Raw genomic sequence first — 24634 nt, 5'->3', positions numbered from 1 at the left:
AATATATAGGTTTCAATTTATGAGGGTAGAGTGCGACTTGATAACAAATGGCATACTATAATCATGCAAAATGCAAAATATATAAAAGTATTTATTCACCGAGTCAAATTCAATCATGACTCGGTTCTAAATTCCTGATCAGTTCCAACTATGAGAGAGAGAGAGAGAAATGTTTGGAATATTGCATGTAGTTGATCGATTATGGCGGATTCAGCTTTCCAAGATAGTAGTTAATATGGATAATTCTAAATATATATAAAAAATAGAAATATTATGTTGTATACTTTATGTAAGTATATGTACACATTTGGTTCATGTTACTCCATCTGTCCACGAAAAAGTGTCCTACTTACTCCTTTTTTTGTCCACGAAAAAGTGCCCTGTTTATCTTTTTGTACATTCATACCCTTTACTTTTCAATTTATTTACAACTTATGCCATTAATAAATCCACACTTTTATTTAATCTATGTAATTAACCCACACAATTAACTCACTAATTAAAACTACGAAACCAACTCCCCCACGCCTAATCAATCCTATTTCACCCAAAATTAAATTACTCTTTCTTTGAACTCAAACAAGTGGAAGAAATACACACAAACCCTCCAAATTGTATCTTCAATTGTATCTACAGCCCGATTTAATTGCTTTTGGGCTATGTGTATTTGTTGATTAGCTCAATGGAATAATAAATATGTTCTGAAAATTAACTCGACTTCACGTGTGAATTCCGCACTACAAGAAATTGAGTTTTTACCCACACATAATATAATGTGTGGTAGTTTAGCCCCACATAATTTCAAAATGTGTAGGTAATCCACACAAAAAAAATTCATTAGTTATTGACATTTAAAATGTGTGGCAAAAATATTTTCGTGACATTTATTATTTTACGGTTATTTTTAAGTTTTATTTATATATGTGTGGGTAATGAATTTTTATCATTATTTATTCTTGACATGTAAGAAACGTGGGAAAATATTTTTAGCTACATTTATATTTTGGCTTTAATTAATTATTTATGTAAATCTTAATTGATGTTTTACCCACACATATTTTGAAAAATGTGTAGGTGAAACAATTTGAAACTTTCAATTAATTATTGACATTTAAAATGTGTAGCAGAAAATTTATTTGTACAATTATTATATGGCGGTAATTCTTTTTTAAGTTTTATTTTATTTAATAAAGTTTATTTTTATATTTGGTGTGCACCTCTATTATTTTTTTTAAACCACACATAATATATGTGTGGATAATAATTTTTATATTTATATTTTGACAAATTAAAGTAAATTTAATTTTATTTTTATATATTAGTGCCAACTAATCAATTGATTTCTCTACAATTATACAATAAAATAAAAATTAAATAGTCTTTAACATTAAAATAGGCATAAAAAAACAAGAATGAATATGTTAAAAAAAACACAAGAATTAAAATAGGCATAAAACTTAAATACTAGTCTTTAACATTAAAATCGAACTCAATAAAGAATATAATTGTTTAAACTCTCAACAACTAAAAGACAAGAAAATATTAACAAACTAATCAATGTCATTAGAACTACCCCTATTGTAATTTTTACCTCACTCAAAACAACTTTATCAGCTTTCTTAGTTTCCGTGCCGGCACCCAAATGGGGCATTTTTTCGTGGACGGAGGGAGTAGTATTTTTTAAAATATATATATACAACAGAGATGTTATGTACATATTTTATGTGAACATCTACTTACGTTTGATTCATATTAGCATTATTTTTTCTATTTTTTATTTATTTTGATTATAATACTTCATAATAATTATTGTTCTCTAAAAATGATTATTAATTTAATAAATTATATAAAAATCAAAGTTCAATTCATTCATTTCTCCTTTTAACTTCAAATATTTAATATTAAGATAAATTGTGATTTGATTTAATTTTATGTAATTTATAAAGTAATAAAAATAAAATAAATATATAAACTTAGAAAGATAATGCCAACGTGTGTAAACCATTTCATTTCACCAAGTTCAGAATTAGCCAAATTAGTCAACATGATATGTTTCGATGCAACAAAAAGATTATTTGTAATAATTAATTTTGTAGAGTAGGAGTACTTTAAAATATGATATGTATAACAGTATAATCATGATCAGAATTTATATTTTGTTTTTTTAGTTGAATCAGGATTTGGATAGAACTTACATTTTTGTAGCGTAGCCGCGTAGGTGTAATTTTTAAATGCATGGCAGTGACATAACTAAGTTTGATGCTTAATTATGATAAATTAGTCAATAATTAGTTGGTAATGCTCAATAAACTATATAAAAAAATATGATCATTAAAATATACCGATCACGCCTGCGTAATAAATGTCCCCTAGAAGTCTAGGGTTTACGTCCTCTAGGTGAGATCTAGGGTTTCGTCCTCTTTGTGAGTTTCTGTTCTAGGGTTTCTTACCCTCGGAGTCTACGGTGCGGCCCCGTGTCTTCCTTTTCTGCCCCCGTTTTCTTCTTTTCTGGTTGCCGTTTGTTTTTTAGCCTGCTTATTTCTGGCTGGGAGAACGGTGGCGGCTGGGTTTTTCTTTTCTTTTTTCTGTGCTTGCAGGTTATGGATCGTGGTGGTTCATCGCGAGGTTATGAGTATGATTCGGGAGAGGATGAGCGAACTGAGAGAGAGAACGAAGTGGTGGAGATCCCTGGTGATTTGGTGGGGGATAATGCTCCGGTTGATACACAAACTTATAACTTGGTGGGCAAGTTAATCTGTGTGAAGCCCCCCAATGGATTCCATCTGATGGAAATAATGCAGAAGTCGTGGAAAACGACCAAGGAATTCAGCGCTCGTGAATGGAGGAAAAACCTCTTTCTGTTCACGAATCACGTTTCAAGCGGCGGAGGATAGAGAATGGGTTCTACAAAGGCAACCATGGCACTTTGATGGTCAACTTTTTGCTTTAGCGAACTTGGATGGATCGGAACAGCCGTCAAACATCAACATTAACAGAGGAAGTTTTTGGGTTCGGGCGTATGACTTGCCCATAAAATGCATGAGGCCGATAATTCTACAACATATAGCTATGAAAGTGGGCATGGTGGAAGAGCTGGATTCTGAAAATAATTTTGCTGGATGCTTCGCCAGGTTTAAAGTAAATTTTGATGTTACGGTTCCCCTATTGAGAGGGATCACGATAGCTTTTGAGGGCAAGCAGCTGTGGGTTCCTCTTAAATATGAAAACTTGCCGATCTTTTGCTATCGATGTGGATTGATGGGTCATCATATCAGAGCTTGTGATAAAGAACGGGATGAAGATGAAAATGGGCGTCATTTTGAAGACCTCCTCTATGGTCCTATCCTCAAAGCTTCACCTCTAAAGAGACTAAGAACACCTCGGCAGGCAACCTCTCCTCCCAGGAAGTTTAACCCACCGAATGCCAAACATCCAACTTCGAATCTGCCCACCAAAACCCAAACCATTATCCTGTCACATAACAATGCACGTAAGCCCCGCCCACCACCTCTCTCTTTCAACCCAATCATTGAACCAAAACCCAAATATCCATGTTTTACCCCTGATGATAGTAACCTCTCCCCCGCAAAAGATAGCCATAACCTAAAACTGAAATCTTTTGATAGTATCTCCAATACCAACCTGAAAACTACCACTGTCACACAAAAGTCATCTCAACCCTCGGCCTCATATGATACCACAAATCCAAACATTACCCCCATAGCTGATATCATGGAGTTTCTCAAAATCCAACCCACCTCCACCTCCATTCCTCCCATCTCTACACCTACACCGATGCCAAATCCAGTAACCATGCAAGCTCCCTTCAATCCTGCAAAGAACCCAACTGATCCTGTTACCAGACCAAACGCCCAAACACAACCTTTAACTCCTCTCTTACCTTATACTGAGATTCAACCCGCTGGGAAGCCTTCTAAGAAATGGAAAAGATGTGCCCGTATTTCCACTTCTACTTCTACCAATACAGCTCAGGTTCCAAATCATGACAAGAAGCGTCACTTGCGCGAGGAGGAAAGTGATGTTACTATTGTAAAACAAGAGGCCTTGACTTCTACTCATAAACGAAGTCGTGGAGGATCTACTGTTTTACCAACCCCATCAACTGCATCATCGGCGGAGATTGCATCAGTGCAATCCCGCCGGGCACAATGAATTCCTTATTTTGGAATTGTCGAGGGCTTGGGAATCCTTCGACAATTCGGCAACTTGTTTGGTTAACCAAACAAAAGCGTCCCGACGTGATTTTTCTAATGGAAACTAAACTTCTTGAAACGGAGTGGCCACCTATTCTCGAGGCCATAGGTTCTAATAATTCTGTTATTGTTGATTGCGACTGTTCGACGAGGGGGAGAAGAGGTGGACTCAGCTTATTATGGTCAGATGACTTATCTATTTCGCTGAAGTCTTCGTCCCAACATCACATTTTGGTGAGTATTGAGGATGGGATTCACAATTCTTGGAATTTATGTGGAATATATGGGTGGAGCAAAACGGAAGAGCACTCTCTTACTTGGGAGTTATTGGCTTCTCTTTCATCACAGGTTGCGGAAAGATGGATATGTGGCGGTGATTTTAATGAGACCATGTTTCACTATGAAAAACGTGGGGGTAATCCTAAGGCAGATTCGAGGCTAGCAAATTTCCGCGATGTGGTTGAGGCTTGTGGCTTGACAGATTTGGGGTTCGTTGGTGAACCTTTCACCTGGTCGAACAATCAGAAAGGTGCAGATAATATTTTGGAAAGGATTGATCGGGTTTTCGGTAGTGCGGATTGGATAGCCATGTTCCCTGGTTATGAAGTCCATCATATGACTCGCAAATCTAGCGATCATTGTCCGTTATTGCTTGATCTGGACAAGAGTATGGAGGAGATTCAGAATCGCCCAAAGCCCTTCCGCTTTGAAGCAATGTGGCTGAGAGAGGATAGCTGCAAGGAGGTGTGTGAAAGATTGTGGGAGTCGGGTTCAGGCGACGGATCTGTTGGGGACATCAGCTCAAAACTGCTAAGTATGGGAAGTGAATTGAAGCTTTGGGAAAAACGGGTTTTTGGCAATGTAAGGAAAAAATGTAACACTATTCGAGAGCAACTGGCGGAACTCCAGAAACCCAGACGTGAGGCTGAAACTCGTGAACAACAGCGCCATCTTGAGGATGAGCTTGATGAATTACTTAAACAAGAGGAGTTGATGTGGAAGCAACGTTCGAGAGCCGATTGGATGGCGAATGGGGATAGAAATACCGGTTTTTTTCACAAGGTGGCTGAGGGCCGGAAAAAACGTAATTTTATCAAGGAGATTAGGAAAAATGATGGAATGATGACTAGAACAAACTTGGAGATGGATGTGGTTTTTCGGGATTTCTTTCAGGAGCTGTTCACTTCCGGAAATACTCATAATCCCGTGGAGGTCCTCCGATCTATAGAGCCTGTAGTCACAGACGAAATGAATAGGGATCTCACGGCTCCTTTCTCTCAAATGGAAATCGAGCATGCTCTTAAACAAATGCATCCGCTTAAAGCTCCCGGTCCTGATGGTATGCCAGCCCTTTTCTTTACTTCCTTTTGGTCGTCTATTAAATTTGATATTGTTCCCATGGTTCTTGATATCCTTAATAATGGTGCGTGTCCGGGTCCTATAAATTCCACTTTTATATGTCTAATCCCAAAAAAAAAAAGTGCACCCATCCTTTTGAGTTTCGTCCGATTAGTCTTTGTAATGTCGTGTATAAAATTGTCTCTAAGGTTTTGACTAATCGTCTCAAAGTCTGTCTTCCTGCTGTGGTCAATGAGAGTCAGTCGGCTTTTGTGCCAGGTCGTCACATTACTGATAACGCTGTTCTCGCTTTTGAGATTTTCCATATGATGAAATTAAATAAGGCGAAATCTCATGGTGTGTTTGCTTTCAAACTTGACATGGCGAAAGCCTATGACCGTGTGGAGTGGTGTTTCTTGGATTCCATTATGAGACATCTTGGTTTTGCTGCTTCTTTTGTGGATCTTATTATGCGTTGCGTCTCTACTGTGTCGTTTCGTGTCCTTGTTAATGGTTTTCCAGGTCCGTCCTTTCAGCCGAGTCGGGGGCTGAGACAAGGGGATCCCCTTTCCCCTTTCCTTTTCCTATTTTGTGCGGAAGCTCTATCGGGTTTATTGAGGAAAGCTGAGACCCAGAATCTTCTTCATGGGGCACGTCTCTGTCGGAGTGCTCCTAGGGTTAGCCATCTCTTATTTGCTGACGACTGTATCATTTTTGGTCGCGCGAACAAGAGGGAGGTGGAGGTGGTGAGCAAGATTTTGAGGGATTATGAAGATGTTTCGGGACAGAAGGTGAACCTTGACAAATCTACTATTTCTTTTAGTGGAGGAGTGATAGAAGATTTACAGATGGAGTTAGCGGATGTGTTGGGGGTGAATAGAGGTGGCCAGCGAGCTACGTATTTGGGTATTCCAAGTACGGTAGGACGAGCCAAAAGTGAGATATTTCAGATGCTTGTGGACAGAACCAGGAAAAAATCAAAGGACTGGAAGAAACGTTTTCTCTTTGGAGCGGGTAAGATGGTACTCATCAAGACAGTTCTCCAATCAATCCCTTCTTACTTGATGAGTTGCTTTGTTATTCCGGATCAAATTTGTCAAAGACTGAACAGCGTGGCAGCAAACTTTTTCTGGGGACAAAAACAAGAGGAAAGACGTATACATTGGAAAAGTTGGCGAAAGATTTGTGTTGAGAAAAGTGAGGGTGGACTGGGCTTTAGAGACATCTCCCTTTTTAATCAAGCTATGTTAGCGAAACAAGCGTGGAGAATTCTTCTTAATGATTCGACCCTTCTTGCTAGATCTCTTAAGGCACGCTACTTTCCGAGAAATGATCTGCTTCTTGCTAGTAATGCTCATAAACCATCCTATGCATGGAAAAGTATTCTAGTGGGCAGAGATTTATTGGCGAATGGCATTGCATGGCGATTGGGAAGAGGGGATCGTATTCGAATCGGCTTGGATCCGTGGTTGCCAAATGGGAAAGGTGGGTTTGAAGTGGCACGTGTTACAGAAGCAGAGGCGAGTACTAACGTTATGGATCTTCTGGAAGATGATGGAAACTCATGGAATGAGGAAAAGTTGGTCGAGAAACTTCACGTTCGGGACCGTTGGGTAGTGATGGCACAACTTCATGGAAAACCTCTTGAAAATGACAAACCTTTTTGGCCAAAAGGTAAGCTAAACAATTACTCTGTCAAAAGTGGTTACTCTCTTGCTGTGGATATCAGGAGACGGAATGAAGCTTCGACGTCGTCGTCTTACCGTGAGTTATGGAATTGGATTTGGAATCTTGATGTCATCCCCAAGGTTAAACTTTTCATGTGGAAATGACTATCTAATGTTCTCCCTTCGGCGAAAGCTTTACAGGACCGGTGCATTCATGTGGATATTTTCTGTAGAAGATGCGGAGAGAGGGAAGAAACGGCCGAACATGCTCTACGGGATTGTGCTTGGGTGAAGGTTCTGTGGGCGATCTCACCTTTACGTCTACAACCGCTCACGGATTTGTGCTCTATACATGAATGGTTCGAGATGATTCACCGAATCCCACAGCGCGAGGTGCACTCCTGTTTTGCAACGACAGTTTGGGCGATTTGGTACGCGCGGAACTTACTCCTCTTTCAGAGTAAGGAGCTCTCCCATGTGGAATGTTTGAATATAGCCAACCGAGCTCAGTGGAATGCGCCGACAATTAATTATCCACCGAACAATAAGGCTAGTCGGGTGGATTGCAGTAGGGAAAAGCAAGTGAAGATATGCAGTGATGCGGCGATTGAGTCCAACTATGGTATCGGTGTTGGTGTGGTTTTGTTGGATGGTGGAAACGGAGTGGTTGGCTGTCGGGCAGGGTTCAAACCTGGGGTGTTTACGGTGATAGAAGCGGAGGCTTTGGCGATGATTGAAGGTGTTAAACGTGGCTGTGAGATGGGGATTGACGATGTGATTCTCCAAACTGATTGCCAATTGCTTTATTGGTTATTAATGAAACGTGAAGTTGACCTCTCCTACCTTGGCGACACCTTAAGCGAGTTGTTCGAACTGATAAAATCTTTTCGCCATGTTGCCTTTAGCTGGACGCCGCGAGAAGGAAACGTGATTGCTGATAAGCTTGCCAATTATGCTTTATGTAATACTCTACCGTTTTTCTCTGATAGGGAGCTTCCTCCTGATGTGAACTCTCAGTTATAGTTATGCAAGTTTCCTTTGGCTCTCAAAAAAAAAAAAAATCACGCCTGCGTAAATTTTCATTTCAAATCAAATATTTTTTCTTTTATAGTTTGAAATTAATGCAGAGATTTGTTTGCCGTTTGTAATTAATTTTATAATGTTATTATTTACAATGCACAATAATTTAATTTTTTATAATGTAGTGTTGAAATTTAATTTAAATACGGCTTGTTTGTTATGAAGAAATAATTTAGTTATGTAAATATTACCGCTCACAATATACTTTAATTTTGAATTGTTCTCCTAAAAAAAAATTACTCAATAGTAATTAAAATAGCCATTTTAATTGATTTATCTGAACCGGTAAAAATTCATTATGAGGCCTATCCTAAGCAATAAAGTTGATGAAAATTAGGTTCAAATATCATTAAATAATAACAATTAATTATCAACCATATTATTGTTGTAACAAAAATTAAATTTGCATCCAATAACAAACTTGCAAGTTTAATTGATAAATACCACGCATTTATATATATATATATATATATATATATATATATATAGGGAGAGGTTCAAGAAAGAACCATAAATAAAAGAAGACCGGAGAACCATTTTCAGTCATTCGATCATCAAGATCTACGGTGAATGCATCATCTTGTTGGATGAATGCAGATCCTGAGTTCGAATCCTGAAGGGAGCATTTTTTTTAAAAAAAATTAGTGCATTAATTTTAACAGCGAATGCATTAATTTTTAGAGTGGATGCATTAAATTTGATGGTTCTCTCGTTCTCACAAATAATGTAGTTCTCTCTAGAACCACACCATATATATATATATATATATATATATATATATATATATTTTTTCTCTCTTTTTTCTTTCATCATTGATGCTTGATCATCAAACAATACCTTAATCATAGTAGGGCGTAATAACGTAAGATGCAAAAGAATAAGCACAATTTATTTATTTATTTTTTTAGTTGAAAAAGAAGCACAATGATTGCAAATATCCTTCAACTATACACTCCTTCCCCTTGATATGTCACACCTTTGCTCATATAATTACATCTAAATTATTATCAATAAGTCTCTATTTCAATTTCACATTCAATTTCCCCCTTATAATAAACATTATTTTCTCATTCCTTTGTAGGGTCAATATTAAGAAATGCAGCTGATCATTCAAAGGCATTTATAAATTCTAGGTTTTAATTTATAGGCTGTAATAATGAAAACGGGTGAGGGGGTGATTGGCAAATTCCGAAAATATATATAATTAATTAATAAACTCAACCCACAAAAATTTGTTGATTAAAGAGTTTTCAATTTATTGACTAATATTTTATTGATTATTTAGTAATTTGAAAGGTTGTGTTGTGTAATTAGATACCTTATTAATTAGGAGACCGATTAATTCTTCATGAATGTAGATTTGCAAGTGTGATCGCATAAATCATGATGCCTAATTAAATTATGAGGCCCTAATCATTTTCTTAATGGTTGACTTAAGCCACGAATCCTAGGTCAGTGGTATCATATAATCATATCAAAATCTATAAATAATATGTTTGAAATTGAATAAATTGTAATATATCTATGATTATAAGGCTCGTTTGGTTCGCGGTATGAGATAATGTGTGATATGTTTGTCGATGATGTCTTTTATTATATATCATATTAATATCATGTTTACTTGTTTAGTATAATGCATAAAAATATCTGTAAATTATAATATATTGTTTGGTATAAGGTATTATGATTATATAAAGTTAATAATAGTTATAATTAAAATTTGTATTACATATACCACCTCCGTAGGTGGTATACATAATCCTTCAAATCAGTATAATATTTTTGAGCTTCTAATTTATAAAGGGCCATGTGTTTTGTATTACTTCTTACTAAATAAGATATAATAAGGTGTTATAGGTATATTATACACCCTAATTACCCGTACCAGGAAACTCATTGTTCATTTGTATATCTAAAGTAGTACCTATTATAGAGAAAATTCCTACCTCCTAGATCAATTCGTACTTCATCATTCATGTTTAATTAATTAATTATTTTTGGAAATATTCTTATTAATTAATTTTCTCTAATTAAGGAACTCAATGATTATGTACAAAAAGGAGTATAATTGTTCTAATTTGGCTATGATCAACAAAATATGAAGGGAAAAAAAGAAGTAAAAATAGATCTAGCGTTTGAGGCTATTTAAAAGAGACAATAATGTAGCATGAGTAATTAAGAGTCCTCGTTCACTTATATTATAATGAATTGAATATTTATTTAATTAGCATGAGACCGAAGAAATAAATATTCTAAGCTGTATATACAGGAGTAATTAATTTTATCAACCACTAAAAGTTATAAGACAAAAACTCCAGAGATATATTGAAAGATTTGTCACTTTATTTGGGGAAAATAAATAAAGATTTTCGGACACTGCAGTGTCCGGACACTGCATGAAAAACCGGTTTTTTTAGGTTTTTTGATTGAGCCGGTTTTTTGCTAATTTATGATTTTACTAAAATATCATTTCCTTAAATTTCTCAACTACTTTTAATCTTTTCCTAAATATATTTTATTTACAGTTTTATTTTCTGTAAATTTCGTTTTTTTTATTGCTATTTTTTTTCGAAAAATATTTTTTATTTTTAAATTGTTTTTTTTATTTTTTTTTATCGTTTTTTTATTTTTCTTTTAAAATATTCTTTCCTTAACTTTCTCAACTACTTTTAATCTTTTCCTAAATATATTTTATTTACATTCTTATTTTTTGTAAATTTCTTTTTTTTATTGCCATTTTTTTTAAAAAATATTTTTAATTTTTAAATTGTTTTATTTTTTTTTATCTTTTTTTTATTTTTCTTTTAAAATATTCTTTCCTTAAATTTCTCAACTACTTTTAATCTTTTCCTAAATATATTTTATTTACATTTTTATTTTCTGTAAATTTCGTTTTTTTTATTGCCATTTTTTTTCCGAAAAATATTTTTTATTTTTAAATTGTTTTTTTTTTTTATCGTTTTTTTATTTTTCTTTTAAAATATTCTTTCCTTAAATTTCTCAACTACTTTTAATCTTTTCCTAAATACATTTTATTTACATTTTTATTTTACCTAAATTTCATTTTTTTTTTCAAAAAATATTTTTTATTTTTAAATTGTTTTTTTATTTTTTTATCATTTTTTTATTTTTCTTTTAAAATATTCTTTCCTTAAATTTCTCAACTACTTTTAAAATTTATATTTTTTTCGAAATTAATATTTTAGTTGTTTTAAGAGTAAATTTTTATTTTTTCCAAAATTATGTTTTATTAATTTGTTTCCAGATTTTTTTATTATTATTATTTATTTTTCGAAATAAATATTTTTTTCGAAATTTATTTTTTTCCGAAATTAATATTTTAGTTGTTTTAAGAGTAAATTTGTTTTTTTTCCAAAATTATGTTTTATTAATTTGTTTCCAGATATTTAGCGATTCTCTTAAAAATAATCATATATATTTTTTCAAGATTTTCATGATCCTTCAATTTTTGTGGGATTATGTTTATCCAAATTAAAATCTTCACAACATATTGTTGAGATTTCGTCCCTCATGAAACCTAAATCAACGAAAATCTCGGCGACTTCTTTTTAAACCTAGGTCATTGAGATTTTGGAATTATTTATTTAGCTATAAAATACATAGAAGTAAATTATTAGAGTCCGTCACAGTCTCCTCTTTTTCTCTCGAGCACTCTCGTTCTGCTCTCTTTCTCCTCTCTTTCTCTCGAGCTCTCTCTTGCTATCTCGGCCTCTCTCTTTCTCTCGTTGTCTCTCTTTCTCTCTATCCCTCATCATGGCTACCCCATCCGAGTTGTTGGCACCTAGAAAAATGGTGATAAAAACTGGAGAATTCTCATACGAAGAGTATGATGGTCTGAAACCGTGGCAATTTTCCGAAGAGGCGACAATGTTGACGATTCTTTTGGGTCATCGGACTACGCACAATTTGTCCGACTCGCATGCATGCATGCGAGCCATTCTGTCTACTCAAGATGCTTTCCCAACGTTTGATGCCCTCGAGATTGTACGCAAGCTTTACAAATTCATGAAGACGTATCAGGAGCATGTTGTCATCATGGCACGTGTGGAGTATTACGTAGACGAGGTGATTGGGTTGGAGTGGTATTACGATGAAAGGCTCAACATGTTTGATTAGTGTTTTAAGTGTGTAATTAATAAAGTATAAAATTGATAAAATAAGATAGAGAATGTCAAGATTCGTGAGACAGTCCAAAAAGAAAAACGTGTCAAGATTTGTGGGACGGAGGGAGTATATGTTAAATGGTCTTGCAAGCGAAATCCAATCGTATAAATTTTTTTATTTTTTCCAAATTCAATAATTAATTTCAATACATTGCAAAATGTCATCGTATAATGCATTCTTTCTCATCCAAAAATATGTTAAATAGTGTCGCAGCCGAAATCATATTGTATGAATCATTTCACTTTATTTCATTTATTTATATATTATATTCACAAATTTAACTTAAATTAATTAATAACTCATAATTTTATAACAAATAGTTATATCGACTTCGTTAAACTATAGTATAGCAGTTCATTGTCTTATTGGCATATCACGTTTAATTGTTTTCAATAAAGCATTGTATTTCCCTCAAGTATATGTTAAATAGTTCTATATGTTAATTTTATTTCCAAATTCACTAATTAATTTCAAATAATTTATTAACTTTATTTCATTGAATATAATTTTTTCGACTTCACAAAGTATATGATACATATATAGTTTTCCAAACAAAATCCATTCGTTTGATTCATTTATTTTAATTTTCTTATCGTCACTCACACAGTAGTAGTTCATTTTCTTATTATTACATCACCTTTAATAAAGTATATGTTATTTATTTTTCGATCTATTTCCCATCATATGATTCATTTTATTTTTAAAAATGTAACTAATTTAGTTTAATCAATTAGTTCAACTTTATTTCATTGAGTATAATTATTTCGACATCATTGTTTAAAGTATAGTAGTTCATTTTCTTATTATCAGATTGACATCAATACTATATTATGATACATTTTCTTCAAGTATGTGTTATATAGTTTCCCGAGCGATGTCTCATCGTATGATTCATTTTGTTTAAGTAAGATTTTTAATTACACAACATAATTCCATTGAGTAATATATTTATTCATTTATAATATATTTTATGCAATTTTATGTTTTTTAGGCTAAAACATATTCAATTGTTTTGACAAAAATATACATTACTTAAAATATAATATATTATAGGCAATTTTATTTTTGGCAAAACAACTTCAATTGTTTATACAATATAAATATTCCTTCATTTGTATAATATTTAATTTTATAATTTTCATCATTTATATTGCCCACATACGTATTCCTTCATTTATAATATATTTAATATTATATATGTCTTCATTTAATTGGCCAACATATATATTCTTTCATTTTTAATAAAATTTCCTTCATTACATATATATCTTATACAATTCAATTTATTTCATTTTTTTTTCAAATTCACTAAATAATTCAACTTTATTTCATTGAATACACTTATTTCGACTTCATTAATCACACAATAGTGATTCATTTATAATATACTTTTCCGACCAATATCCCAACGTATTCACAATTTCTTTTTTTCAAGTTCATTAATTTATTTCAATTAATTAAGTAAACTTTATTCGTATTATTCCAATTATTATAATATATTTAATCTAAGTATACATTATTTAATTTTTCAATCGATGCCCCCATAGTATGATTCATTTTATGTTTATTTCTAACGCATAACTAATGCGTTTGTCACTACCGGACAAGGTGGCAAAGTATTACTCACATATTATTGAGGTCTCAGGTTAAAATCCCGCAAACACACTTTTTCCTTTTTATTTCGGTTTTTTTTTTAAAAATCTTCTTCCAAATGTTCTTTTTTTTATTATATTTCATTTTTTAAAAAAAATATTATTCCATATGTTCTTTTTTTTTAAATAAAAAACAATATATAATGAAAACAAATATAGGATTATTTTGAAGGGAGTCTTTAAAATTAGTAATAATAAAAATAATTAACATAAATTTCGCAACTTTTGCTTTTATTTCGGTTTTTTTTTTTAAAAAAAAACTTCCAATTTTATTTTTTTGTTATTGTATTTCGTTTTTTTTTTAAAATCATCTTCAATATGTTATTTTTTTAAAAATATTCCAATAAAATATATAAATCAAAACAAATCTAGAATTATTTTGAAAGGAATCTCTAAATTAGTAAAAATAAAAAAATTAACATAACATTCGCAAAATAAATTATATGTGGAAATAATCTTGGATTATTTTAGGAGAATATCTAAATTATTGGAATCAAATATAGGATTAATCTTTGGATAATGAAAATCTCTAAATTAGTGGAATCAAATCTAGGATTATTTTAGTATAATCTCCAAATATGTGGAAACAAATTAATAACACATAATTTTGAAAAAAAAAAACAATTTACTCTTAACACAACTAAAATATTAATTTCAAAATAAAAATTCGAAAAAAAAATGTAATTTCGAAAAATAAATATTAATAATAATAAAAATATCTGGAAATAAATCTATGATTATTTTTAAGAGAATCCCTAAATATTTGGAAAAAAATTAATAAAACGTAATTTTGGAAAAAAATAATAATTTACTCTTAAAACAACTAAAATATTAATTTCGGAAAAAAATAAATTTCGAAAATTAAATAATAATAATAAAAAATCTGGAAACAAATTAATAAAACATAATTTTGAAAAAAAAAACAAATTTACTCTTAAAACAGCTAAAATATTAATTTCGGAAAAAAATAAATTTCGAAAAAAATATTTATTTCGAAAAATAAATAATAATAATAAAAAAAATCTGGAAACAAATTAATAAAACATAATTTTGGAAAAAAATAAAAATTTACTCTTAAAACAACTAAAATATTAATTTCGAAAAAAATATAAATTTTAAAAGTAGTTGAGAAATTTAAGGAACGAATATTTTAAAAGAAAAATAAAAAAACGATAAAAAAATAATAAAACAATTTAAAAATAAAAAATATTTTTCGAAAAAAAAATGGCAATAAAAAAAACGAAATTTACAGAAAATAAAAATGTAAATAAAATATATTTAGGAAAAGATTAAAAGTAGTTGAGAAAGTTAAGGAAAGAATATTTTAAAAGAAAAATAAAAAAACGATAAAAAAATAAAAAAACAATTTAAAAATAAAAAATATTTTTCGAAAAAAAAATGGCAATAAAAAAAACGAAATTTACAGAAAATAAAAATGTAAATAAAATATATTTAGGAAAAGATTAAAAGTAGTTGAGAAATTTAAAGAAATGATATTTTAGTAAAACCATAAATTAGCAAAAAACCGGCTCAATCAAAAAATCTTAAAAAAACCGGTTTTTCATGCAGTGTCCAGACACCGCAGTGTCCGAAAATCACTACTCTTATTTAAATTGCCTTTCCAATTCCTGATTTAGACCCCAAATTGCTAAATTGAGTTATTTTTCCTTAATTAATAGTCTCGTACAAAATAAAATTTTCCTTTTTTCACATAATGGAACTTATGCAAGGCAAATGAGGGAAACAAAGACATCAATCTTACTTGATTAAGAATTTAATATGGTAATTATGTATGATTTGGGAAAATTTCCAAAATGTGGTTTGAATCATGGTTCAACTATATATCGTAAGATAAAATGATGCCACCCAATTTTATATTGTTTGTGAATATTCCTCTAAAATAGACTAAATAGTCGTGAATTTTCTTGTATATTAATATTTCATATATTGCTTTATTCCCATTTTATCAATACTTTCAAATAAATCATATTTTTTAGACAAATAATTGGTCATATTTATAGATTCATTAAAAAAAATGGAAACAACCCCAAGATTGTTCACCTAATTTACATTTGTTTAAGCCCACATTCATACGCAAAACAGATCAACCACTCTTAGTGCATGGTTTTTATAATTATATTATAATGTTTTGATAATGATAATGTTATTATTATAAACATAATTAAATTAATGGATAGAATAAAAAAATTGGCAAATGGAGTAGTATGGAAATCTATACTTTCACATGGTTGTCACAATTTATTTATGCCGATTAGGTTGAAATTTAATGTATCATCTTTCTTTCTTTTTCAAATGAAATTAAATAAAATGAATTTTATAAAAAAATACCATATATATTCTCGATGGATTAAATCGTCTGAAAAATTATTCTCCATTAAATTTTATAAAATATAGTTCTATAAAAGTTTTTTTTTTTTGTCCATTATTGATAGCGAACTATCCAAACATATTAATAATGGTAGAAATGATATTTCCTTTTCTTGCTTTCGTTTTGTCACATTTCTATTGCTCATTTCCAAAATTTATGCCTTAGTTTTAAATCAAATCCAACCCCTATTTTTTATTTTTCTTCCAAAGAAAGAAAAGATGATACGTGTACTCACCAAAACGGCACCGTTGGCCGCAGTTATTTATTTCTAGTTATAAATACCAAGAGAAAAATACCATACTGCCCCGCACCGTTATATATAATTCTCAAAGGAGAAATCGGAAAAAAACAGAAAAAGTAAATCTGAGCTCAACTACCTCTCATCTTCTCCGACCACCGCGATGCCGCCGGAGATGCCGCCGGCGCCTCCGCCACCTCTGCAAACTTAAAAATTCTCCACTCATCTCACATTTTCCAGCAGTTTAACGAGAATGTCGGCCTCCAATTCCGCCAAGCAAGCCAAGGCACGTGACATGAAGCAACGCGTGCTCACGTGCCTCCACAAGCTAGCCGACAGGGACACGCACTCCGCCGCCGCGTCGGAGCTCGAATCCATCGCCAGGACGCTCCCCGCCGACGCGCTCCCCTCCTTCATCTCCTCAGTCGCCGCCACCGACGCCTCCGACAAGTCACCCGTCCGCCGCCAGTGCCTCCGGCTGGTCTCGATCCTCTCCGAGCACCACGGGAACTCGCTCTCGCCCTACCTCTCGAAAATCCTCTCCGCCGTCGTCCGCCGCCTCCGCGACGCCGACTCCTCCGTCCGCTCCGCCTGCGTCGCCGCGTCACTATCTCTCTCCTCTCACGTGACCTCCCCTCCGTTCGCGTCCGTGATCAAGCCATTCGTCGAATCGCTGTTCACGGAGCAGGAAACGAACGCGCAGACCGGCGCGGCTTTGTGCCTGGCGGCGGCGATCGAGGGATCGAGGAATCCGGACGCCGCGAGCCTGAGGAGGTTGCTGCCGAGGATCGAGAAGCTGGCGAAGAGTGAGAGTTTCAAGGCGAAGCCGGCGCTTCTTGCGCTGGTGGGGAGCTTGGTGGCGGTGGACGGAGTGCTGCGTGGCGGCGGAAGGAATGTGGTTTGGAATTTGCTGAATTTGTTGGTGGATTTCCTGAGCAGTGATGACTGGGCCGCGAGGAAGGCGGCTGCCGAGGCGCTGGTGAAGATCGCCGCCGTGGAGAGCGAATCACTCTCTGAGTATAAGGCATCGTGCTTGAAGACTTTTGAGGCCAAGAGATTTGATAAGGTCTGCTTCTCTCATAACTTTTTGTGATCTTAAGCTGATTAATTTGATCTATTTCAACGCCCTAATAGTATAGTTTCTCGATATTTTGTTGTAATGTTAGATTTGGGTGAATTTGTTGAATCAATTGATTTCTCATAATGCCCTAGAATGTGGCCGTGTGTGTGTGTGTATGTCGATGACTGATGAGTGTGGATTGATCTGATCAGGTGAAGGCAGCAAGGGAGACGATGAATCAGATGATTGAAGCTTGGAAGGAAATTCCAGATCTGCCTGATGAGTTCTCGCCGCTGCCGGAATCGGAGGCCTCATCTAAACGTACGATACATGATTTTTCAATCTGCTGTTTACAAGTTACTGTTGTTTATTCTTCATCCTTTCAGATTTTTGTGTTTGAAATTCGAATTCGCGATGTAAATCTATTCAGCTTCAGCCCATACATTCATCATAGAATGGATTATAGTGATTTGATTATGGCTGTTGTGTGATGTGCTGAATGCTTTGTTGTGTTGTTTATGCCTTTTCAAACTCTTATGCAATTGTGAACTGTGATGCCTTGTTTTCTGCTTATGTTGTTTTCTTTCATCTCTTTGTATTAAGTTCCTTTCATAAGCTTCAGATGTAAATATCATATCCTACATGTTATTGATCGTTTATGTCCAAGTCATCTATATGACTATATACTTGCATTTGAATTTGTTCAAGTTCGGTAAGGTTTTAATGTTCATCCTCAGATGGGGTATCTTGTTTGATCGATTAACCATGTTTCTTTTCCAGTAACATCTAACAGACTTCTTTGTTTTCGAGTACAGAAAATGCCAGCGATGGTTGTTACCCTCCTGTTTCCAAGACTGCCTGCTCTGTTGGGTCTAATAATCTTTTAGCAAGGAGAAGAAGCCCTCTGGACACCCCGGCTACCAGGACGCCCCGTGCTGATGGTTCTCCAGCTTCGACTGCAAGAAAAAGAAGTCCTCTTGGTTCCAATGTTAGGAATACGGGCCCAGCGATGTTCCAGAAGTTGGATCGGAAGAAGCCCTCTGACTTGAAAGTTGAAATTGTCACTCCTGCTGGTTGTTACGGTGTGGAATTATCCGATGGTAAGGGTGATCATGTTATGGAAACCAGCGAGGGAGAGAAGAAAGCGTTTGAAAAGTCGGGAATCAAACGTGCCCTTTTCAAGGAGAACAATGGGAAGCAGCATAAGCTTGGTTTCTTCAGAGGTGGCTCTCGTGTCGTTCCATGTGGTGACACCAGCGTCGTCGTTAGTAATGAAACGGGAGATATCTGTAGGAACCACAGAGAGTGTGATGACTTATCTTTGATACGAACGCAACTTCTTCAGATTGAAAGTCAGCAATCCAATTTGATGGACATGCTTCAGGTAATTCAGCTTTCTTCCAATTGTATTTCTAAATATTTTTCCCTTCACCTTATGATGCTATGCCTGGTGCAATGTATATTCAGCTTGGATTTCTGCCTCATTTAAACACTAGAAATTATATCGCCAATTAATCTGACATTGAAAACTTACTTGTATGAAACCTAGAAATTTATTGGAAGCTCACAGAAGGGACTGAATTCCCTTGAGGCACGTGTACACGGTCTCGAGCTAGCTTTGGATGAAATTTCATTCGATCTAGCTGTCTCAACCGGAAGGATGTCACAAAATGGTGCTGCTGGAGCTATGTGCTGCAAGCTACCCGGTACCGACTTCTTGAGCTCAAAACTGTGGAGAAAAGCAGGATCTCGTTCTTCAACCTCTCGATTACCTGCTGCTTCTAATGGAAACCCATCAGTTTTTGGAAATGGACAAGGGTTTCCCATGGAACACCGAAGGTTTCTCCAAGGTCGCCATGCGCTTGTCATGAACCCACTGGCCAAAATCCCGAGTGGCTCCCCGGCACTCCCTGAAGTTTCCTCAAGTGGACTTGTATATAATAGTACTGCTTGATGTGCGTCGTCCTTTCATGGCTACTAGAGGTACCCTCTGATCAATTCCCACGTTCGTGCCTTTCTGAGCTTGTGTTGCAGTTCATCATCAATACCTATCATCCTAACTCGTTTACATTTAAGCTTGTTTAATCGTCTAACTCTCCATATATGTATTTGAAGGCTCGATACGACTCTTAGCTTTCGTGCTTTCTAACGCAGGTGATGGGCCAAGTAGAGATTGTGCTGCATATATATGAATTTGCCAACTATAGCTTTGATTTTGGAGAATACTAATACTCTTGCTAGCCGGGCATACACACGGTTTCCTCGGTGAAACAAGGATCAAGAGAACGATCCTAGCACCGGTATCAGTCCTTAGATTCCTCGTTTCTGCACGAGTGCACGAGCCCCGTGAGTCGAAGAAGAACCAAGACCGTCCATCGGCAGGTACGGTGAGTGTGTTCATCATCAGAGAAATGGACACACTTTATGCACATATGCTCGAGAAATGAAAAGCTTCTGCTTCAATATTTTCTTTATGTAGTGATAGAATTTGTTGTAACTCTTTATTGAGTTGAATGATGGCGAATTGAATGATATGATGAGCTTAGAATTTGTTGTCACTCTTTATTTTCTAAGAAACTTGATTGTGTTGTGTTTTCTGCTCATAATTCTATAGCTACTACGCTTTTCGTGAATCGAAAGCATCTCTTGTAGGACCCTGCACGTTGAGTACTCATTACTAATATTTATAGAAAGGAAAAGAAAGAAAGAAAAGAGTAATTAGATATGGAAATACTTCAAACTACACAATTTTAATCTATTTACACTGCATACCAAAGCAACATTAAAATATAATTCTTATTTAAAAAAAAATTAAGTTATGCCCCTTCAAAATTTTCAAGTACAATAAAAAAAAACACTTACGTTTCTTCACCAATCCTACTGACACAAACATAAATGATTGTGGAGCGAATGCTCTAGAGGCGGAAACTTCAAAGCCGAAATTAACTTTAATATGCTAAAGAAGGAATAAGCGAGAACTTAAATAGCAACAATTCTATAATGTGATGAAAAAATAGGTGGAAACTTATGGAGCAGACACCTTTGAAGGCATTTACACTCACACGCAGATGAATTATAGTACCAATTATAACGAGTTTAAATTTATTTAAGGCCATTATCTTAGGGCTATTTGCAAAAATAGGTCACTATTTTTCGGACTTGCAAAAATAGGTCAATTATTTTAGTTTTTGATATTTTTAGGCCACATATGTATCCAATCAGACTATTTTGGGCCACATTTTGATCCCAAAAAATGGCCTATAAATGCTGAATTGAGCTCAAATGTGGCCTAAAAATGCCAAAAACTAAAATAATTAGCCTATTTTTGTAAGTCCGAAAAATAGTGGCCTATTTTTGCAAATAGCCCTAAGATAATGGTCTTGAATAATTTTAAACTCAATTATAACTTCAATCACAATAATTGTCTTGTATGTCGCAATTAATTCATCACCTTTGAAGGCATTTACATTCACACACAGATGAATTATAGTACAAATTATAACTTCAATCACAACAATTGTCTTTTATGTCGCAATTAATTCATCTTTTTTCAACAAACAAATAGTATTAAAAGAATTAAGATGGGTATAGAATGTAGGGCAGAGCACGGACCGAACCGGACCGAAAAAACCGACCGAACTGATCAATTTTGGTTCGGTTCGGTTTTTAAAAATTTGGTTCAGTTTTTGAAGCTAAAAACCGATGGTATATCGGTTCGGTTTCGATTTACTATTTTTGGTTCGGTTATTAACCGAACCGAACCGATCATGTATATTAATATATATACTAATTCTAAACAGTAAAGAGTAAACCCTAGTCTCCTCCCTCCCTCCCAACCGCACCGCCTCCATTCTCCACAAAGCCCAGCCGTCCTCCCTCTGATCGGCGACCTCCAGTGCGAGGCTGCGAGCAGACCAAACCAGAGGAGCAACGAGCGCCGCCCGCGTCCTCTGCGATTTTGTTTGTGAATTTGGGCAGATTTTTAAATGTACAGATTTTTATTTGGCTGAATTTGGGAGATTTATGTAGATTTTTATTTATGCAAATTTTTATTTCTGTAAAGGTTGAATTTGGGTAGGTTTTGGGCAGATTTTTAATTAAGTACAGATTTGGCAAATTTTTGAAAAAAAAAAATTGAAAATGTCGATCGGTTCAGTTACCGACCGAAACCGATTGGTTTCGACCAGTTCGATTTTGGTCGGTTTTTAGGGTCTAGGCGGTTCGGTTCGGTCCCAGCGCTACTAAGATCGGTTCGGTTTCGGTTCGGTTCGATTTTGAACCGATGCTCTGCCCTAATAGAATGTAGCAAAATACAAAAGTGGATATTTCTAGTACACAATTTAAAAAACTTGTGTATTAAAGAAAATCTCCCTAATTAGATATTGATTTACTGCTTTTGTTACCTATATTTTCAGTTTCTTATTTTCTTTTCCGTAGAAAAGACAAACCTTTTAAATTTTGTTACCAACATTGTTATTTTTCGAGCTTAAAAAACGACGTTATTTTTCGATAGAAAAGACAAACTACAAATTGGATCCATGAAAATATTAATTGAGCCAGAATGTGAAAACCCAAATTCAAGAATCAAGATTATTCAACTACAGCTAACCTTAAAAAAAAAAGCTTCAACTTGCAAATGTCACAAAAAAATCCTATAAATTCTCATAAAAATAAAATAACAAATAATGTGCCCAATACACTATCCAATTTAATAATGCTACCCATTATCAAGCTAGACATCTCCTCTTATTCCGAATTCTATAACATCAATCAGAATTCAGAAAAGTAAAAGTTCTATAAACCTTTTTGATACTTTGATGGAATTTTATTCTAAGATAAGAAACTCATGATCAAAGCAAGATCCATCCGTTCCGTTGCACATATGTATGAAAATCTGACTTTTGCTATAGCATACTTTTACATGAAATTTGGCTGCTTGAATCAATTCAGCTGGAGCCTAGACTCCGGTCTTCAATGGACTTCGTCAGAGGCTACGATCACTGTGGATTTTGATCAGTAGACTCCTCCTCAGGCTTCTGTAAAATCCCCTCCTTCCCAGCTTTCTGCAAAATGAAAGCATACATTACGCGACCACCCAATACAACAAAACTAACTGTGGCAAATAACATGGTCGGATTAAGAAATCGGCAAGGTTTCTCCTTCGGAGTAGCTAGCCACATAATTACCCTCAAACCACGTAGTACTCCTAATAGTCATCTCTCCGAAAAGATTGGATCTGGAATCAACATTTTTGGTATATGAATGATGCTACGATTCGTTTGAGTGATCTTGACTACTTGAGCCTTATGTGAGCATAATTTCGCTAGTGACTGTCTGCCTGTTTCTGACAAGGACAAGTGACTATCAGTCACACTTGAGTGATCTTGGCATAATTATGCCAAGATCACTCAAACGAATTGTAGCACCACCCATATACCAACAGTTTTGGTATACGAGTGATGCTACGATTCAGTTGAGTGATCTTGACAAGAGACTATCAGTCACACTTGTCCTTGTAAGAAACTGGCAGCCTAAATCGCTCTAGTAGTCAAGATCACTCAAGCGAATCGTAGCATCACCCATATACCAAAATTATTGATTCCAAATCCAATCTATGACTATTTGGAGTACTACGTGGTTCAAGAGTAACTATGTGACCAGCTACTCAGGAAAACAACACTACTTGTATTACATTTCCTAATTTATAGAATCTCATTTTGTGTAGCACTCCTGCAGGACTAGTCCAAAAATCCCTCACCCACAAGATGGAGAGAGTTATTCTAAGGGGGGTTCGTGTTGCTAATCGTGTAATTCATCCTAAGACATGAGCCAAGAAACTTGATCCAAATAAAACCACAGCTTGCAACTGCTCATAAAATAGCTTCAAAAACCTCAGGCATTCAGCTCAAAGTGAGTGAGCATTCAGCTGCCACTTTGAGCAATATTCTCAGATTCTACCAAAGCATAGAATGACCAAAAATCTCAGAATGATTTCAAATTATATAATTCCTACAATTCATGAGATCCACAATTCTCAAGTTCCCCAAATTCAAGTGCAATGAGACACATGAAAACAAGCCAAAACTATCTACAAACAGATTATCATAATCGTTGCTTCGAATTTCATTTGGCACACAGAAATACAGCACAATAAATGTACACACACACACACACACACACACACACAATAAAGCAGATTGTTTTCCACAGAAACCATCAGATACCAAACAGAATCGTGAAATTATGCGAAAGTGAAGGAACAGGGGCAAGCAAGATTCAAACCTTTTGTTCATTGTGCCAGGAGAGACCACGGTAGACATTGAGGGAGAAAGTACCGGTCATATATATGGTGGCGATGCCGAGCCCCGCCGTGAACGCTTTGAAAGTCCAGTCCCCGATTTTGCTCGCGACCGTCATTTCTCCTCAACACCTCCACTCTCCGGTGAATCGTTCGCGCGATTCCCTCTCCTCCTGCAGAATCTCTGCTAGCCTTCAACGGAGATTCTATTACCTTCAACACGCGAAATTTCAAGAGCTTGTGGCCTAATTCTGCGAAAATTTAGGGTTTATCAGAATGCAAAATGCATAAAGCCCTGGCCTAACCCTTCGAAGCTGTTGAAGAGTTGAATGCTGATGTTACGATTTTGCCCTTGCATATTTCAGTATTTACAATTTTACACTATTTTCCCATTATGAAATTTGGTTTTCATTTATTTTATAGCAGACTAATATATGGAGTTTTCAATAAATTCTAATTTTATAAAGGGCTGTTTTGAATGTATTTAAAATATATTAATATATCAGTAACAGA

General features: G+C 34.5%; 2 protein-coding genes and 1 long non-coding RNA gene across 4 annotated transcripts; 2 read left to right on the top strand and 1 right to left on the bottom strand.

The window, feature by feature from the left end:
• Window positions 1-3081: 3081 nt before the first annotated feature.
• Window positions 3082-4173, top strand: LOC130998760 (uncharacterized). The gene has a single exon (XM_057924167.1). It carries the CDS (start codon window positions 3082-3084, stop codon window positions 4171-4173), a length of 1092 nt encoding a protein of 363 aa, XP_057780150.1.
• Window positions 4174-16639: 12466 nt separating this feature from the next.
• Window positions 16640-20429, top strand: LOC130999328 (TORTIFOLIA1-like protein 4). Of its 2 annotated transcripts, none has more exons than XM_057924843.1 (5): window positions 16640-17829; window positions 18036-18144; window positions 18639-19207; window positions 19373-19806; window positions 19978-20429. In XM_057924843.1, the coding sequence occupies exons 1-4, from the start codon at window positions 17017-17019 to the stop codon at window positions 19775-19777; spliced, it is 1896 nt and encodes a 631-aa protein (XP_057780826.1). In that variant the 5' UTR covers window positions 16640-17016; the 3' UTR covers window positions 19778-19806; window positions 19978-20429. The 2 variants fall into 2 exon arrangements, 1 of the variants encoding a protein (XP_057780826.1); XR_009093472.1 differs by having other exon boundaries at window positions 16838-17829; window positions 19373-19828.
• Window positions 20430-22453: 2024 nt separating this feature from the next.
• On the bottom strand, window positions 22454-24553 carry LOC130999396 (uncharacterized). Its single transcript, XR_009093492.1, has 2 exons — window positions 24106-24553; window positions 22454-22886 (listed from the first exon to the last, which is right to left on the bottom strand). It is a non-coding gene; the product is annotated as an uncharacterized LOC130999396 (long non-coding RNA).
• Between the last annotated feature and the right edge of the window lie 81 nt (window positions 24554-24634).

This window comes from Salvia miltiorrhiza, chromosome 8, assembly GCF_028751815.1.
Source record: "Salvia miltiorrhiza cultivar Shanhuang (shh) chromosome 8, IMPLAD_Smil_shh, whole genome shotgun sequence".
NCBI lineage: Eukaryota > Viridiplantae > Streptophyta > Magnoliopsida > Lamiales > Lamiaceae > Salvia > Salvia miltiorrhiza.
Note: the sequence above shows the minus strand (reverse complement) of the source record. Positions and strands in the feature narration are given on the sequence as shown.